The sequence below is a fragment of the Pseudophryne corroboree genome, chromosome 4 (genome assembly GCF_028390025.1).
Source record: "Pseudophryne corroboree isolate aPseCor3 chromosome 4, aPseCor3.hap2, whole genome shotgun sequence".
Taxonomy (NCBI): Eukaryota; Metazoa; Chordata; class Amphibia; order Anura; family Myobatrachidae; genus Pseudophryne; species Pseudophryne corroboree.
Genome location: NC_086447.1, coordinates 158,602,799 through 158,620,992, shown reverse-complemented (window position 1 = coordinate 158,620,992; position 18,194 = coordinate 158,602,799). Strand labels below are relative to the sequence as shown.

General features: G+C 42.8%; 1 protein-coding gene across 2 annotated transcripts in view; it reads left to right on the top strand.

Annotated features, from left to right (window-relative positions):
* Positions 1-18,194, top strand: part of PPP2R3A (protein phosphatase 2 regulatory subunit B''alpha) — a 411,391-nt gene that overhangs the window by 218,595 nt on the left and 174,602 nt on the right. For both annotated transcript variants that reach the window (XM_063915513.1, XM_063915514.1), the window contains one exon: positions 2,626-5,178. In XM_063915513.1, coding sequence (XP_063771583.1) covers positions 3,175-5,178 — 2,004 coding nt within the window. In that variant the 5' untranslated portion in view covers positions 2,626-3,174. The remainder of the gene's footprint in view (positions 1-2,625; positions 5,179-18,194) is intronic.

Sequence of the window (18,194 nt, the reverse complement as noted above, 5' to 3'; positions counted from 1 at the left end):
ATCTATTTATTATCAACTGTGGTTCTATCAATTTTTCTGAATGATCTATCTTTGTCTTGGGATCCGGTCTGAAGATCGACAGTGTCTAGGTCGACAATGTTTAGGTCGACCACTATAGGTCGACAATCACTAGGTCGACATGGATGGAAGGTCGACAGGGTTTCTAGGTCGACATGTGCTAGGTCGACAGGTCTAAAGGTCGACATGAGTTTCACATTTTTTCTTTTTTTGGATTTTTTCATACTTAACGATCCACGTGGACTACGATTGGAACGGTAAAGTGTGCCGAGCGAAGCGGTAGCGGAGCGAAGGCACCATGCCCGAAGCATGGCGAGCGAAGCGGTGCACTAATTTGGGATCCCGGTCACTTTCCGAAGAAAACGACACCAAAAAAAAAAAAAATCCTCATGTCGACCTTTAGACCTGTCGACCTAGCACATGTCGGCCTAGAAACCCTGTCAACCTTCCATCCATGTCGACCTAGTGACTGTCGACCTATAGTGGTCGACCTAAACATTGTCGACCTAGATACTGTCGATAAAACGAACCACACCCCTTTGTCTTAGTATCATAACCATTACAGCTCTTAAAGAAACATCTCTTTTCAGTAGCTGTATTTACTTAGATCTATTCATTTTTTGACTGTGGATCCATTAATTTATTTAATTCATTTTAATTATCCATCATTGATTTATTCTCATAGCTATTAATTCAGACTCGGATATATTTAATTCAGGCCTAAATAGTACAGAGACCTGTAATAATTGACATTGGTGTTCTGATCTATCCTTTGTGTATATCCATTTCGTTATAGCGGTGTATTTATATCAACAAATTAAGGATATTTTTGGCTCCTTTTGGAGATATTATCTACTATTAGTATCAACATTGTGATACCATTTGCAGAGCCTTCTCCTTTGCTTCCCCTTTTTTTCAACATGGCTATCACTCAGTGATTCACAGGTGACTATATTCACTATCCGGTATTTACATCCGATACCGTATACCATAATATATTGAGTAACTATCATCATTTAATCATTGAGAACGATTGTCTCATTGAGAATCTCTTTTCTGACTATCGCTACAATTTCGGGACTCTCACCATTGATTCAGGGGTACACCCCTGTCTAACATTGGAAGCAGATCCCCCTTTTCACTGTACCCCCTCCCCATTACTTTCTTCAACATTACATGAACTCTCATCGGTGATTGCAGAAGCAACTTTATTAATTCTCTACTATCATACCACACTGGTAACGCCTGAATCCTTCCGATCTTGGAAGCTAAGCAGTATTGGGCCAAGTCAGTACTCGAGTGGGAGACTCTTGAGGAATACTCGGTTAAGTAGAAAATTTGGGCGGCTAGGCTCGGTGTCTAACACCGACAGCAGATTCATCTTTTCTTTATTCAATTTGTTTTCTCTCTCTATCCTTACGCCAGTTCTAAGCAATACAGCCGATCTGATTATTAATCCAAACTATTACTGAGGCGCTAAGTGTCTAGCTTTATTTAAAGATTATACAGCTCAGGCAGTCAGTTGAGACCTATTTATGGATTGACCATACATTTGAAAGATTTATGTTACCCAGGCAGCTTGGAACCATTATCTGACACTAACATCAGTATTACCGGTTCCAGTGTTTACTTATTTACTTTTTTCTCTACCTGCACATTCAACTACTATGTGTTTTATGTACATTATCAATAAATATTGAATTTTAATCCATTTCTTTGATACTTTCATAATTATACAAGAGTGCACCCACAAAAGAGTCTTCTTTTCTCCTTTTGTCTAGATTATTTGTGTGAAACTGTTTCGGTGTTACGGACTACCCCTGTTCCCGTGGACAATCCATTCTGCAGATTACTGTAATATAGTTGCTCACTTGATAATTATGTGTTAGGATTAGTACGATCACAGGTATAATACAAGCAAAACCATGTTGCATTGCAGGGGTGGCAGACAATAGAGTTGGGGAGGGCGCATCTTAGCTCACCTCTAAAGTTGCCCAGTATTTGTGTTTAATTTGCAAAAGCAGTCATTTTTTCCCCCTTGCCTGCACATAATATAGGGGGCGATTTAGAGATGGACGCAGTGGCCACGTCCATCTGGTCTGCGCACCCCTTCTCCTTGCGGATGCGGCTGCAAGGTTTGACAGCAGCATTTCGTGGGCAAAGCGGGGGCATCTCTGGAGCATTTTTGGGGAGGTTGCATGACATCACATGCAGCCACTCAAAGAAAAAAAAAATGGCTCAGACCGCCTGCCAGCTGTCAACATTGTGATCACTAAATTGTGGACGCATCGCGAGATGGCGCCACACACGTGCTGGGCGGCCTTGCCCTGTGCTGGGAGGCCCCCAACTCGTGAGTAGATGGATGCAGATCTTGCTGCGGACGACAAGATCTGCATACATCTCTGAATAACCCCCATAGTATTTAATAATTTGGACCCCTTACTTTGCAGCACAGTCTGGAATGTGAGGGAATGCATGGTCTGTGCAATAACCTTTGAGCAAATGTACTTACTTTTTGAATTATGTTGTTTTACACTGCTCCATTATCACATGTTTAAAACGTATTTCTACTTTTCATTTCTGATATTTGTTTCTGTTACTTCACAGGTATTTCTCCTACTGTCCTGACAAGCTTTGCTGACGTCACCCTTTGTGAAGAGAAAGAAATAGAGATAGAAGACAAAAAGCTTTTTTGTATCAAAAGTTCTATCTGTGTGCAGCAATGTTCTTGCAAAGAAGCTTTTATATGTTGACACAGTGCCCATTGTGGGTACATGGGAAGACTGTAGAGAAGAGATGCATTGCCGTACAAGCCGGAGACAAGATACAGAGATAAACTATTAAATCCTCCACTGAATTTAACTGGAAACGGACACCACCCGTTGGCTCGCGTTGTGAATTGTTGTGGTTTTATTTATTGTACGCATGCGTGTATATTTTTATCCTTCATTTGTATGATTTTATCACTTTTGATACCAATTCTGGTGGTCCTAGCTATCACACGAGCTGAACGTTTTTGGCAGCATATGCAAAACTCTCTTTATTGGGATAAAGTTGAGAAGATCTGGTCTATACATTTCATGCTGTAACGAAACTAAAAGGTAGATGCAAGCTGTTAAGTTTTAGATTTTTTTTTCTTTTAAAATTTATTTCCTGATGGCTGCACCTTACCGGGTGATTGTGAGCAAAATCACATGTTATAATAATGTAGTTTTGGACAACAGTTTGCAGAATGTAATTCATTACTGTCCAGGAAGTTGCCAGGCCCACCGGCTGGGAGTTCAGTGCCTGGTTGCCCATCACACGGTGTGCTCAGAACTTCTCAAAGCTCCTGAGACGGCCCCAGCTCATGGCGGAGATGCTACAAATAAAATTGGAGTGGGTGCGAGTGTCATTTGTGATGAGGATTACGCTCATCTCAACCCTAAGGTCAAAAAAGTGTCTACCGTTCAGAGTACTGGCAGTCTGAAAGACATAACCGGTGAGGCTATAAATCTTGCTAGTGGAAAAACCAAGGAGTTTTCCTTTGAAAAGCTAAAGAACACTTCAAACCAGCATGTTAATCTCAGGAAAGGTCGAAAAGTCCGTCCAGAGTCTTTTAGCAGAAAGTCTGCGGACTATGATTTTATATACGGTCAGTTCGGTAACAATGAGAACTGTCCTCCTTTTGGCATGTTACAAGCTCAGGAATCAGAGGAAAAAGCGTTAATGCCCCACAGCACATCTTTAGAACAGAGCATTAATAGCATGGCCTCGTTGTATCTGCAAGGTATATCAGAAGAGAACCTCATAAACCAGATTTTGAAGAAGCACATGCTTGATAATTCAGGATCTGGCGAAGACATAAAAATGTGCCTGGACATTTTGCTGAAATGCTCCGAGGACCTGAAGAAATGCACCACCATAATTAAGCATTGCATCAAAAATAGATCGGTTGGTGGGAACAGTAGCACTATAGGAGAGGGAAAGGGTACAGATCCTTTTCCAAATCCCGAGATAATTTACATGAATGTGATGGCTAGACTGTCCTCCTACCTGAAAAAGCTTCCTTTTGAACTGGAACAAGGACCTCATGAAAGAGCTGAACCTAATGATTTGGCTGAATTGGTTAAAAGCCTTAACAGTCTACAGCAACATTCATTTTCTCCAATATATGGTCACGAACAGCCGCCTAAATATGAAGATGTTGTACAGTCACCACCTTCTTTGAAAGCTATTTCTTCATCCACCAGTGAAGCTAATGGATCAAGTCCACAAAGCACCAGTGCCAATGCTGCTGCTGCAGTTAAATCAGTACCAGAAATTGCTCCTCCACTACCGGCAAAGACTTGGCAAAGGGGCAACAAACAGAATCATTCAGGTTCTTTAAGAAAACATTCTGCAAGTTCTCCGCAAATCAGTCCTCAAACACAACATTCTGAAAGTGTTGCAGAGAAGTTTCCCAGAAACTCAGCAGAAAAACTTTTTATAGAAGAGGATTCAGATTCACAAATTACAATTGGTAATCAGAAAAATTCACCAAGCGGTGGTGTGGCAGGATTGTCAGAGAGTAAGTACTGGTCAGCTGAAAGCTCTATCCCTCCTAAATTGACCAGTGCCCACGTCCCTGTTGAGAAGAATTTAATTTTCTCTGCTAGTCCTTCTGTACCCTACTCTAGCAGCGGAAATGCCAGAACTGTTGTGCCTCTCTCAAATGTGAGTAAAGTAGCTCCAACCACAGCGAGAAGGACCAATGACCATGAGGAAATTGACAAGTTGCTTTTGGACTTAGAACGCTTTTCTCAGAAAATCGAGAGCACGTTAAAAAATCCACCAATTCCCACACCAGCACCTGCCAAAGTACAGTATGGATTGCCTGTTCTCAAGGAGGAGCTCAATGCACAATCTAGCTCATCAGCACATGCAAAGGAAAGCACCACAAATACTATAGAGGATGATGACAACCTTTTGCTGCGAATATTGGGCAGCATTGAGGACTTTGCACAGGAGCTTGTTGATTGGAGATCAGGTAGAGGGACCTTATCCAAGCAGAAGGAAGTTATGCAGATCCTCCAGGAAACCTTAGTTCCCCAGTCTCCCTTGCCCTCACCAAGTTACTACAGTCAAGTCAAGGATTCTGGCTCCACTATGTCAATTCAGCAGACGCCTGAAGTCATCAAGGTAAGCGATTCATGTTGTGTACTTCTTTTTATATGCTGAATATGTGGAGAGGGGAAAATACACAATGTCAGATGCATGAGCTTGGAAACCTAAATTAGGAAGGTGTAGACTTAGATTGTGTAATACTTTCTATGGGGATGCCAGACATACAGGAGAAGAAGTGTACTGGGTGATTTTAGAGCAATGGCCTGTACAGCTGAATTGCAAAGTATAGGGGTGCTTCCTTCTTTGTTATATGTCAAGACCTCAGCCTCTTACTATTTAACTCATTCGATGGTGGCAGGCTGCATTACATTGTTTTAAAAAAAAAAAATTAAACTTGGGGCGCAAAAGTATGCATTGTGGGCTGCGAGTTTGACATGTCTGATCTAGAGAATGAGAGTAAATATACAATTGTGGAAGAAACATGACATCTTGAAAGAGCTGAAAGGTGGATAAGATAGGCAAGGACTAGTCTGAGCTGTGGACGAGTGATAGAAGTTGGGCATGAAGAGCAGAGAAAGGGTTCCAGCAATAGGAGATAGAAAATTGGTGAGCATTGACGTAGGACTATGGAAAGGATTAAAGAAGCAGGAAGTTATTATCTATGGTTATGGGTTTAAAATCACCAAAGTGCTTTATACAAACATGATAAATTTATACAAATGGAGAAGATTTCCAAGCTCAGGATGCAGAGAGATAATGTGAACAAGAATGACAGTGATTCGGTCATACAGACACTATCTGGAACAAATAAAACTACCCCCTTTTCAGATAAATGATTTCACTGAGCTGTTTATTTACATATAGGATTATATCATAAATATACTGTATTTGCATAATCCTATTAATCATGATTTATCATGCCTTCACATCAGTTTTATTTATGAATGCTCATTTGTCATACACAAGGCCTACTTATCTCTTAAGATAATTAGAAGGTAGCTTGATCACTTTTTATGGATTTTTTACTTCTTAGAGACTTCTAAGAACAATGCACCCATTAGAATAAATGTTCCCACATGAATTACATGAAGTAGTCTTCCGTTATAGTGATTTGTAGAGTGATTACAATCTGTTGCCGTGAATTTTTTTTTATTTTTTTATTTGTGTTTTTTTTTTTTTTGAGGGGGGTAGGGGGTCTTCAATGAATTTTTTTGGGTCATTCCGACCTGATCGCACGCTAGCTATTTTTTGCAGCGCTGCGATCAGATAGCCGCCGCCTATAGGAGTGTTTTTTTGCTTTGCAAGTGTGCGAACGCATGTGCAGCCGAGCGGTCCAAAAAAGATATTTGTGCAGTTTCTGAGTAGCTCAGAACTTACACAGCCGCTGCGATCACTTCAGCCTGTCCGGGACCGTAATTGATGTCAGGAAACCTCCCAGCGAATGCATGGACACGCCTGCATTTTTCCAAACACTCACAGAAAACGGTCAGTTGCCACCCATAAATGCCCTCTTCCTGTCACTCTCCTTGCGATCGGCTGTGTGAATGGATTCTTCGTTAAATCCATCGCACAGCAATGATCTGCTTTGTACCCGTACGACGCGCCTGCGCATTGTGGTGCATGCGCAGTTCTGACCTGATCGCCCCGCACAGAAAAAACCTAGCGTGCGATCAGGTCGGATTGACCCCCTTTGTCCTAACTGACCCCGTAAGATAGAGTTAGAGTTTACATTGAGTTCAAGACTTGTTGCAAAGCTTGGTTTGGTAGTCTTCTCCATTGTACCAAAATGGGGCTCACTGTTTTAGGCTTCTCTCACTTGTAAGTAGAACTCTTGTCTTCTGCTCCTAAAATGTTGGCCAGGTAATTTCAGTATTTGTAACATTTTGTAACTTTTGCCTCCTGTATAGCCGATTAAACCACAGATCTTCACTGTCTAGATAGACAGTCAATAGGTTGTCCGCATATTGCCGACAGGAATAAAAGGTCGAAATGTTAAAGGTCAACAGTAGTTAAAGTGGACATGGCAATGGTTGACACTTTTTTATTTTCAGAATATTGTATATTTCATGATCTATGACCATCATCCGTACAAATGTAGGCTCACTTTGCTCGCCACACCTCGGGCAAGGTGGCTCGCTCTACAACTGTTACTTCACAGGTTACCATTACCAGTTGTAGTCCACGTGGATAGTAAATCAAGAAAATGTTGGGAAAAAAATAAATTTGTTGACCTATTGAACCTGTCAACCTTTTGTACCTGTTGACCTAATGCATGTCGACCAGGCTATCTACATAGAGAGTGTAGATCCGTCGATAGCATCCCCTCCCCCCCCTCCCTGGTTTTATTGCACACACAGACAAAAGGGATTTGAATGAACAAAGAACCATTGTAATTGCATTGCCTCTGAGTAATTATGAAGCCTCGTTAGTGGTATAATTTGCCACAGGTTATGTCAAGTAACTGTAAAGGTTTAATTAACACTCTGATTAAACATATGTCTAATGCTCTTCCTGATTCCATTAACTTGAGCTTAATTAAAACTAAATTTCTTGTTACACTTGAGATAGAGGTTGCTCTAAGACCAAAGTGTATTTTGCTTTACTACAGTAGTTAAGATATGAAAATATATTTATTTTCTTCATTCTTGTTTTAGTTCCACCCAAATGTGACCATATTTTATTGCGGATTATTAGACCCACACTTGCACACATTAAAAAATACCTTTTGTCTATGTGTACCTAGTTGTGAAGCGCAACAGCATTTGCTGGAGCTATATAAGTGCGAATGTTAATAAAATAAATAGTCCTATTATGCACATATTACCCCCATATGTGCTATTGTTTATTCATGGTTTCTTGGTTTCAGCCATTGTCCTCTTTCTATCTCTCTACATCTGATCTTTTCTTTTCTGCTCCTTTTTGTATATCCTTTGTTTTTTATCTGTCTCTTTCCCATACCGCTCCTCTTTCCATCTATACCCTCCTGCCAACGTGTGCATACCTTCACTGTATATTGATGATTTGTACACGTCACTGCCCCCGTTCCAAAAACGTACATACATGAGCACTTCAGTTGGTTTGGTAGATAAAAATTGTTCTAGACAGCAGTTTCTTAAAACAGAATTTAGGTTTCTGACCAATTTTAGGAAATCTTATATGTCGTTCAGAAACTATCCATCTTCATCAGTGAAAAGTAGTTTCTCCACGATGTGATTGATTGTGTGCAGGATGTCTGGCAGCAAAGGGTTTAATTATGAGTTTTGAGTTGGCTGTTGTTCCCTGCCCTTCCTTTTGGGAATATGGTAACATATTAAAGGAAAACTCTTAAATTATACATTTCAGTACAAATTTGGGCATAACATGCCCATGCTGCCTAAAAGTACAATTTAATGAGTCATTTGGACTTAATCTGCATATTTTAAAACTTTATTGGCAAGAAAACTTTTGGAAAGAGTGAATATTGTATTTTGCTACACTGTTTTTCCAAATGATTTTCTTGCCTGTACTTTGGTTAGAGATTTATATAGATTATTCATTTTGGGAACCAATCCAATTTCAGCCTACCAGTTAACGAGGAACTAGCGACATCACTGAGGGATATGAGGCACTGTGAATTCCTAAGGGTATTGGGTAAAACTATAGAATAGCTTCTTTCTCTGTGTGTGGGTGATGGATATCTCATCCTTGGCAGAGGTAGGAAAGCAGGACTCTTCAACGACTGATGAATTAGTCCCAGCATACAGATTAGTCCTTCTATGATTGCTGGTTTTGTAATCTATTGTCTGTCATATTGTAGAGGGAACAGGTTCTTTGCTATGTTCGCTACTTACCCTTAGCCTTTTATCTCTAGGTCTCGGAACAGGAATTGTGGTGGGACCATTACTGCTGCAATAATAATTTGACAAAAAAAAAAAACAGTTGTATGATACCAGCTCATAGGTCCTTATTATTATTATTATTATTATTATTGTTTGTTTATAATCTAGCACATATGTATTTGCTGCACTGTTAATTTTTTCAACTTGGTTTAGCAATCCAGCACAAAGACAGGACTTCCAACATTGTGTATGTTATACCTTCCCCATGACTATTGAAGGGGGCTGTTCACCGAGGTGGATTATTAAATGTCCACCGCAACTCTACTCTCTAACCTTATGTACTCCCACATTACAGCATTCTACTACCTGTGTGTGATGATCTTTGGTACTCACTGGGCAGTTGCCTTCCAGTAATGGATTACCTTGCTACTTAGATACTTTGGTTATTCAACCTCAAGAACAAGCCTGAATGGGCAACATGGACAAGGGTGGAAATAATTTGGGACAGAGAGCTTAGGTTGAGAGACAGCTGGGTTTGGTGAAGAAGTGGGTCTTGAGTGCCGTTTGAAGTTTTGTGGAAAGTCTGAGGAGGAGAGTAAGAGAATTCCAGAGAGCGGTAGCAGCAGCACATGCAAAATCTTGGAGGTCGGAGTGGGAGGAGATAATGAATAGGCAGGAGAGGCGGCATGCATTAGTGGAGCTAAGAGGACAGGCATGATTGTAAAGGGAGATAAGGTCAGAAATGTAAATGGGAGAGGAGTGGGCGAGGGCTTAGTAAGTGAGTGTGAGATGCTTCAAATGGATTCTGAAGGGTAAGGGGAGCCAGTGAAGGGCTTGTAAGAGAGGAGAGGTGGATATAGCACGTTTGGTGAGAAAGATGAGCTGGGCAGCAGCATTGAGGATGGATAGATAGATAGATAGATAGATAGATAGATAGGAGTGGAGAGAGGCATTTGTCAGGAATGCCAGTTAGAAGATTAGAGTATTCCTGTCAGGAGATGGCCAGTGAGTTGTTAAGGGTCTTAGTGGCATCCTGGGTGAGAGGTTTTCATCCTGGTATTTTTGATATGAAATCGATAGGTTTGAAGGAGAGTCCAGGATTACTCCAAGACAGCTCACTTGGGGGCTAGTGGAGATAGTAGTGCCATCAAAAGATAATGAAATCATGGGAGGTGAGGTTATGCGGGAGGGTGGGAAGATTATCAGCTCAGTATTAGACAAGTTAAGTTTTAAGAAATCGCTGGGACATCCAAGAAGAGATAGCACAGAGACAGTTGGATACACGAGTGATAGCAGGGGAGAGGTCAGCGGAGAGAAGGTAGATTTGAGTTTCATCAGCATAGGGTTGATATTGTAAATCAAAAGAGCTAATGAGCTCCCCTAAAGATGACCTATAGAGAGCGAAAAGGAGCGGACCAAGAACAGAACTTTGGGGGGACACCTACAGTTAATGGTAGAGTGTGTGTGTGTGTGTGTGTGGGGGGGGGGGGGGGGTGTAGTCATGAGAGGATACAGAGAAGGAACTGTCAGAGAGGTATGATAGCCAGGAGAGGGCAGTATTGCGCAGACCAAGGGAGTGAAGGATTTGCAGAAGGCAAAGGTGGTCCACAGTGTCAAAAGCAGCAGAGAGGTCAAGGAAAATAAGCAGAAAGTAAGTGGCCCTTGGATTTAGCAGAAAGAAGGTTATTGCAGACTTTAGTGAGGGCAGTTTCAGTGGAGTGGAGAGGATGGGAGCCATACTGGAAAAGGTCAATTAATGAGTGGGAGGAAAGAAAGACAGTAAGGCGGTTGTAGACCATACGCTCAAGGAGTTTGGAGGCAAAAGGGAGGAGAGCGATGGGTCGATAGAGAGATTGAGGATCAAGGGTAGGTTTTTTAGGAATAAAGGAGACTAGTGCATGCTTGAAGGCAGAGGGGAGAGTGCCTGATGAGAGGGAGAAAATGAGGAGGTGGGCAAGATGGGAACAGGCAGTAAGAGAGAAGTTGCAGGTGAGGTGGGAGGGGTATAGGACCAAGTGTGTGTGTGTGTGTGTGTGTGGGGAAGGGGGGGGGGGGTTGGGGAGGAACGCAGATGAAGGCCATAACTTCAACACCAGACACTTGTGAGTAAGATGTCAGAGTTGGGAGGTGTGGTAAGGGAAAGGAGGTAGCTGGTTACTGATTCTTTGGTGGGATGTGATGTCCTGACGTATGGAGTACATTTTGGATGTGAAGTAAGTGGCAAAGTCAAGAGCAGAGAGAGGATTGGAGATTGGGTGGGCAGTGGAGGGAGTTGAAATTGGTAAAGAGGCGCTAGGAATTCGTAGACTGGGAGGAGATGAGGTTCTTGAAGTATGACTGTTTAGTGAGGGAAAGGGCAGTACTGAAGGATGAGAGCATAAGTTTGAAATGGAGGAAGTCTGCCTTAGAGCATGATTTCCTCCACTGTTTGGCAGTACGTGAGCTTTTTTTTTTTTAGAAATCTGGTGCATTTGGTGTGCCAGGGTTGAGGTGTTGATCTGAGAAGGTGAATAGTGGTCGGTGGAAGGTGGAGTCAAGGGCAGAAGTAAGAGAATCATTGTATAGGGAAGTGGCTTGAGTACTTTAGTGAAAGGGTTTGCTGACCCGGGAGTGAAGAAGAGCGTCTGAAGGCAGATGTGCTGTCTGGTCACTGGGAATGGTGCCTGAGCTGCAGGGACTGTGTAACTTGGCCCTGACATACTGTATGTGATCATATTGTTGAAATCTCTGACCATTTGGTGACCAGATGACCAAACAGCACAGTGTGTTCCCAGTTCAAGAGCTGTAGAGTAAACTGGGGACATAACAATAATCAAAATAGTCAAACTGATCAGCACTGTAGAGAATGTCTAGACCCTAGGACATCTAAATATATATATAATAAGAGGCTGTCTAACTAAGATCAATATACTGTATGCAGTGTGTGGCAATCTGGGTCTCTTGATTTTGATGTATATTATACGGATATCTGACTTAGAGTTAAACATTGGCAGTCTCTTAGGATGTGTCTGCACAGACGTACACCGGAGTACTGCTTGGCGGCAGGGTCCTGAGCTTAAGCAGGCTGTGGTCCTGGGTGAGGTTTCTCAATGTGTTTGCTCAGCAGGAGTTGAGGAATGCTCGTGTGCTACAGAATTACTAGAGCTGTTTAACCTCTGAGGTTTCTGTACCAGCAAATGGAAACTTTCTCCAGTTTATTGCACAATAATAAAGGTATTTCAGTTGAGATAATTATACAAGTTTAGTATATATTTATCACCATGAGCAATCTGGTAGCCTAACATCTGTTTATGGCCCCAGTGCTGAATTAGTGATTATACCGTATTGAAGCGCAGAGAGATCAGGAGTTGTGTGAGACCTCACAGGACCGCATATGGCATGACATAATATCACTAGGTAGGCTCTAGGTTCCACAGCAGTGGCAGCACATTCCCTGTTCTGGAATGATGCAGCCTGCATTGACACATACCTGCTTGAGTGCCGTTATACAGGTCACAAGGTAGAAAACGATATTCTGCTTGGGATCTTATCTTGCTGGAAAAGGTAATTAATGGTTAATATGAACAGACCCTGAGGCAGTCATGAGATTTATTCCCTCCATTCGAAACAGGTAACAGATTATAAAGGGTCGTTGTTATAAAACAGCAGTGCTGCACTACGGATAGAACACAGAACCACACTGATGTGTGTGCATTATACTGTGCCAGATATCCAACATGTTTGCTGCTTATGTAAAGCGTGACTAACACAAATGATGAAAGAGAACAGCAAAGGTCCCAAGTGCAGGATGGGTTACTATAGCAATTATTACTACCACCATAATGGAGGCCGTGATGGTGTAAATAACTGGCAGTAGCTGTCACACACATCTCTGAGATACAGTATCACCGAGTGCTCTAGTGATGGGCTGCTTTCTCTAGCATCTTCATGGCTGCCTATATTGTTTAGGTGGTGGGTGCAGTCTTTCCTGCATCTGACACCAAAACCTTGCCTTAGACAAATGCTTTTGTTTACTGGCGTAGAACCTACGAGTTGGGGTTCTTGACACATTCGGAGTGGAAGGAGTTACATGTGTTTACATACCATATCTCATAGACACCCAGCCGCCTGCTGGAAATTAATCTGGGGACTGCTCTGCAAGGGGTGACTCCAGGGAACTTGATCCCAAATTCTGGCTATGGACCAGCTATGCAGACAGAGAGGAGGCTCATGCCAACCTGTCAGTGCCCTGCTTCAAAACAAGCTCATTCCACTTAGCAGAGATAATAGATTTATAATGCATCATTAACTTCTGTGGAACAGGAAAACCGCTCTACTGAAGGAAAGCTCTGAGGAAATGTGGCATAATAAGTGTAATGTATGGATTGTGCAGGGTAATCTATTAGTAGCATAACAGGTGATTTGCCATTGCTAAGGCATCACCTGCTGTCACTGGAAGGTACACACTGTCGGCTGTTATGATGCCAACATGGACAAAATATTGACCAATGACATGGCAACATTAGCATTAGAGTTAGGGGACATGGTTAGCATCCCGGTGGTCTGGATGCCGGCGGTCATGTGATCGACGCTGGAATCCCCGACAACACACGGAATCCCGGCACCGGAATACCAACCACTGACATCCAGAAGGTAAGTATTGGGTTTAGGGTTACGGCCCGGGGTGGGGTTTAGGGTTAGACACTAGAGGGAGGGGTTTAACTGTAGCCACCCTCCAAGTCTTAGCCCTAGCCGCCACCCCCTGTGAGTTAGCCATAGCCATCACCCTCACTATCTTAGCCCTAGCCGCCACCCCAGGGAAGAAGTCAGACACCGTGTGGCCCGTACGTTGTGAGATATCGCTGTGTTTTGGCTACAATATCTGATGTGTGTCAGGCTGTCGCATAAAATGCCAGCGATTTATCGGACCATGTATACCCAGCATTAGCACCAACTTCAGTCTGCTAGGTGTAGGCATTTTATTGACACTCATCCATCTAGTTGGCTGCATCAGTAGTCTGAATTAGAAGTGTCCTGAGTAAGGGCATCTGGGTTGGTTACATACGATGGAGAAATCCACATTTGATGTACATCATTGGATTTGTTTCCACATACAATGTGGTTTAATGCTTCCATATCATTGACTTCATGTCCCTATGTTTGGAGATGTGTAATTAGGGGCAAGCAAAGAAGCACAGGCTGAGCACACCTAAGGGTGTATACATGTGTATATATGAGACAATCCGATATAGATGTGTCACTATATGAATCTATTAGAAGGTGTATTTCTCACTGGAGGGCTGGTGCAATGGCACACAATGAGGACTATCAGCAACACTATCTACACGCTTATACAGATGTGGACAGCTTTGTTGGTACCCATACAGCTCATTGAAACAGTGATTCATTCCTCCTGAGAAGTGATGAAATTAAAAGCTATTGTCTCATGGATACCTGCATGTCTTTGCTATGTCCTACTGTAAAATAAAGCAAAAGAAAAGAAAAGAGAAATTATTTCTTATTCTCCAAAGATATTCTAAAATGGCCTGGACAGATTTTTTGGTACCCCTTAGAATAGATAATAAATAATTGGACCAAACTAATTGCTTTCTTAGTTTAGTTTCACACATCTTCAGTTTTGTAGTTAGTCATTCAGCCTATTTAAATGTTGAAAAGTATTCACTTTGCTGTTTGGTATCGTCCTATGCACCACGCCAAACTTGGACCAGAGAAAGCAAAGGAGAGAGTTGTCTGAGGAGATCAAGAAGAAAATTCTAGACAAACATGTAAAAGGTGATGTCACACAACAGGTCCGGAGACCCTCTTACCACACCCGGCGCTGTCAGTATATCAGCTGGTGTCTATTTGGCTAGAGTCCGGACGCTGCATGGGTACAGCCATATCGGCTTTATAAGGGAGAGCTTGTGTATTAGTAGTAGTTTATTAGTAGTAGATATTAGTAGTAGTTTTTATTAATTGTGACAACTCAATGCCTGTGCATCTCATTTTAGTGTGTTCTTTCACAATTTCTTTCGGGAATGTCATCTGATTAAACCTGTAATTGACTTGCTCAAGCAGATACCAAATAGTTGAATAAATCAGACTACTGGTTTTCGCCCCTAGCCAAAACTATACAGATGATGTGAACAGCAGGAAAATTTTATCCGAAAGTTGGAATTCAGCTGTAAACTCTTCCCCATATACATGTTTAATGTATTACGATAATTGGAGACAGTTTCCAGTGTCTAAGATATATGATCAAGCTTGCTTTCTAAGGCTGGTTTTTATAGGGGTACACAATGCCTTTTAAAGTGTGTATACAAAGTACAAACATAACAGTACATAAAGTGCATGCAAATTACAGTAGCACCCTCCGGCATCCCGCTAACTTTTCTCCAGAAATGGGTGGACACTTTGTGTTTCACAGTGGATATCGTCGTTGTGGCCCTGCCCCCGCTTTGGTGTGAAGCCTGTTATGCTGCAGTGAGTGGGGTGATGACTATGCAAATAGCGTTACCACCCCTCCCACACTTGCTATCTATTTTATCTGTCGTCCAGGAAATGCTAAATGGGAGAGCCAAGTGGCAAGTATGATTTAGGGGAACCAAATGTAAAAATTTGGTTGTGTATTCTTTATATTTTTGTATAAATAATCCTATTAATTAAGCACTGGCAAAAGGCACATTTCACAGTCCTTTGCAAGTCTTTTTATTTTTAACTCTGAAATATAAGGAATTCATAAATACATTATTCCAGTGGTTCTCAAACTGTGTGCCGTGGCACCCAGGGGTGCCTCCGAACACTTGCAGGGGTTTCCTGGGTTGGTGGAGCAGGGGTGTCCTTGGTTGGTGGTGCAGGGGTGTCCTGGGTTGGTGGAGCAGGGGTGTCCTGGGTTGGTGGAGCAGGGGTGTCCTGGGTTGGTGGAGCAGGGTTGTCCTGGGTTGGTGGAGCAGGGTTGTCCTGGGTTGGTGGAGCAGGGGTGTCCTGGGTTGATGGTGCAGGGGTCTCCTGGGTTGGTGAAGCAGGGGTGTCCTGGGTTGGTGGAGCAGGGGTGTCCTGGGTTGGTGGTGCAGGGGTGTCCTGGGTTGGTGGAGCAGGGGTCTCCTGGGTTGGTGGTGCAGGGGTGTCCTGGGTTGGTGGTGCAGGGGGTGTCCTGGGTTGGTGATGCAGGGGTCTCCTGTGTTGGTGGAGCAGGGGTCTCCTGGGTTGGTGGAGCAGGGGTCTTCTGGGTTGGTGGAGCAGGGGTGTGCCTGTGTTGGTGGTGCAGGGGTGTCCTGGGTTGGTGGTGCAGGGGTGTCCTGGGTTGGTGGAGCAGGGGTGTCCTGGGTTGGTGGAGCAGGGGTGTCCTGGGTTGGTGGAGCAGGGGTGTCCTGTGTTGGTGGTGCAGGGGTCTCCTGGGTTGGTTGTTGAGGACTAATTCATATTATTTATGGTCAATGTAATAGGCAAAACCAGTGCTGGTGGCTGTAAACCATAAAATATATGGACAAACAGAAGTAAATCTTGCCCCTCCCCTCACCACACAACTGACACTAAGGATGACCTATAGACACAATTTAGTAAATTTCTACATTTCTCAAACCTTTGGCCCAGGGGTCCCGTGAAAAAAAATTCTAATAATCTCTAGGGCGCCGTTATTGAAAAAAGTTTGGGAACCACTGCATTATTCTATTAAAAAAGAAAAATGAAACCCTAGTGCTTTCATCCCTGTGGGCCATTCATCAACGCAACTAAATATTATCCATGAATAAACAGTGTCACCGTACACCAAGAGCAAGTTCTATTTTTAGGTCCTATACAAGCAGCGCTGGGTAACTCCAGGACAAGTGCGTTACCCTCTCAATCAGATCCCCATAAATCCCCTGCATGCTCAATAACTATGGAGCAGAGGTTTATGTGAGCATTGCACATTCCAGGTCCGAGTCTCCCATTCTTGGCCAGGAAAATGTACAGCCTTCATAGTTTCCAAACATTAAACGTCCTTCCAGTTCACATTCGTAATCGGTCTGGTATGAATCACCCATACGATAAAGCTATTAAGGATTTGGTGTACTTGCAGGATATTTCAATTGTGTGCAGCCTCATAGGGAGTTTATTGCCCCAGGCTGTCTTTCCCCAAAATATTATTTCAGGCATTGGGGTTGATAAATACAAAAAAAAAAAATTAAAAAAAATGTAATGCTTAAAAGTGAATATTAGATTTCAATGAGGAAGGTTTATGGTTGTGTGCCTATAGGCTGTTATATGTGATTGGAGTTATGTGGTTTAAAATTAGAAAGTGATACTGAAATAAAAGACATCAATCACTACATACATCATTTTTCATTTAATATTTTTTCTTCTTGCTTATATATTCGCTACTGCACTCACATCAGTATGATCTAAAAATAAAGACTGTGGGGGAAATTTACTAAGATTCGTATTTTCCAGATTCAGGTCAAAGTTCAATCACGAATGACATCGACAGTGTAAAACTGCAACTTTTTGAATTGATTACGACTAATTTACTAAGCTGTCGTATTCGGGTTTTTCTTTTGTTCCGATGTCGATGTCATTCGTGGTTTTTTTTCTATTTTTACGGCAGTGATTAGCAAAACACTGCCGACTTTTTTACAATGAATCTCGGCCGGATCTGTGTGATCCGTGCTGGGGTTCATTTTTTTTGTTTTTTTTAAATTAAACACTGTCAAATATTTAAAAAAAAATTGCGTGGGGTCCCCCCTCCTAAGCATAACCAGCCTCGGGCTCTTTGAGCCGATCCTGGTTGCAGAAATATGGGGAAAAAATTGACAGGGGTTCCCCCATATTTAAGCAACCAGCATCGGGCTCTGCGCCTGGTCCTGGTTCCAAAAATACGGGGGACAAAAAGAGTAGGGGTCCCCCGTATTTTTAAAACCAGCACCGGGCTCCACTAGCTGGACAGATAATGCCACAGCCGGGGGTCACTTTTATATAGTGCCCTGCGGCCGTGGCATCAAAAATCCAACTAGTCACCCCTGGCCGGGGTACCCTGGGGGAGTGGGGACCCCTTCAATCAAGGGGTCCCCCCCCCCCCCAGCCACCCAAGGGCCAGGGGTGAAGCCCGAGGCTGTCCCCCCCCCCCCCCCCCCCATCCAATGAGCTGCGGATGGGGGGGCTGATAGCCTTTGTTGTAAAAGAAAAGATATTGTTTTTAGTAGCAGTACTACAAGTCCCAGCAAGCCTCTCCCGCATGCTGGTACTTGGAGAACCACAAGTACCAGCATGCGGCGGAAAAACGGGCCCGCTGGTACCTGTAGTACTACTACAAAAAAA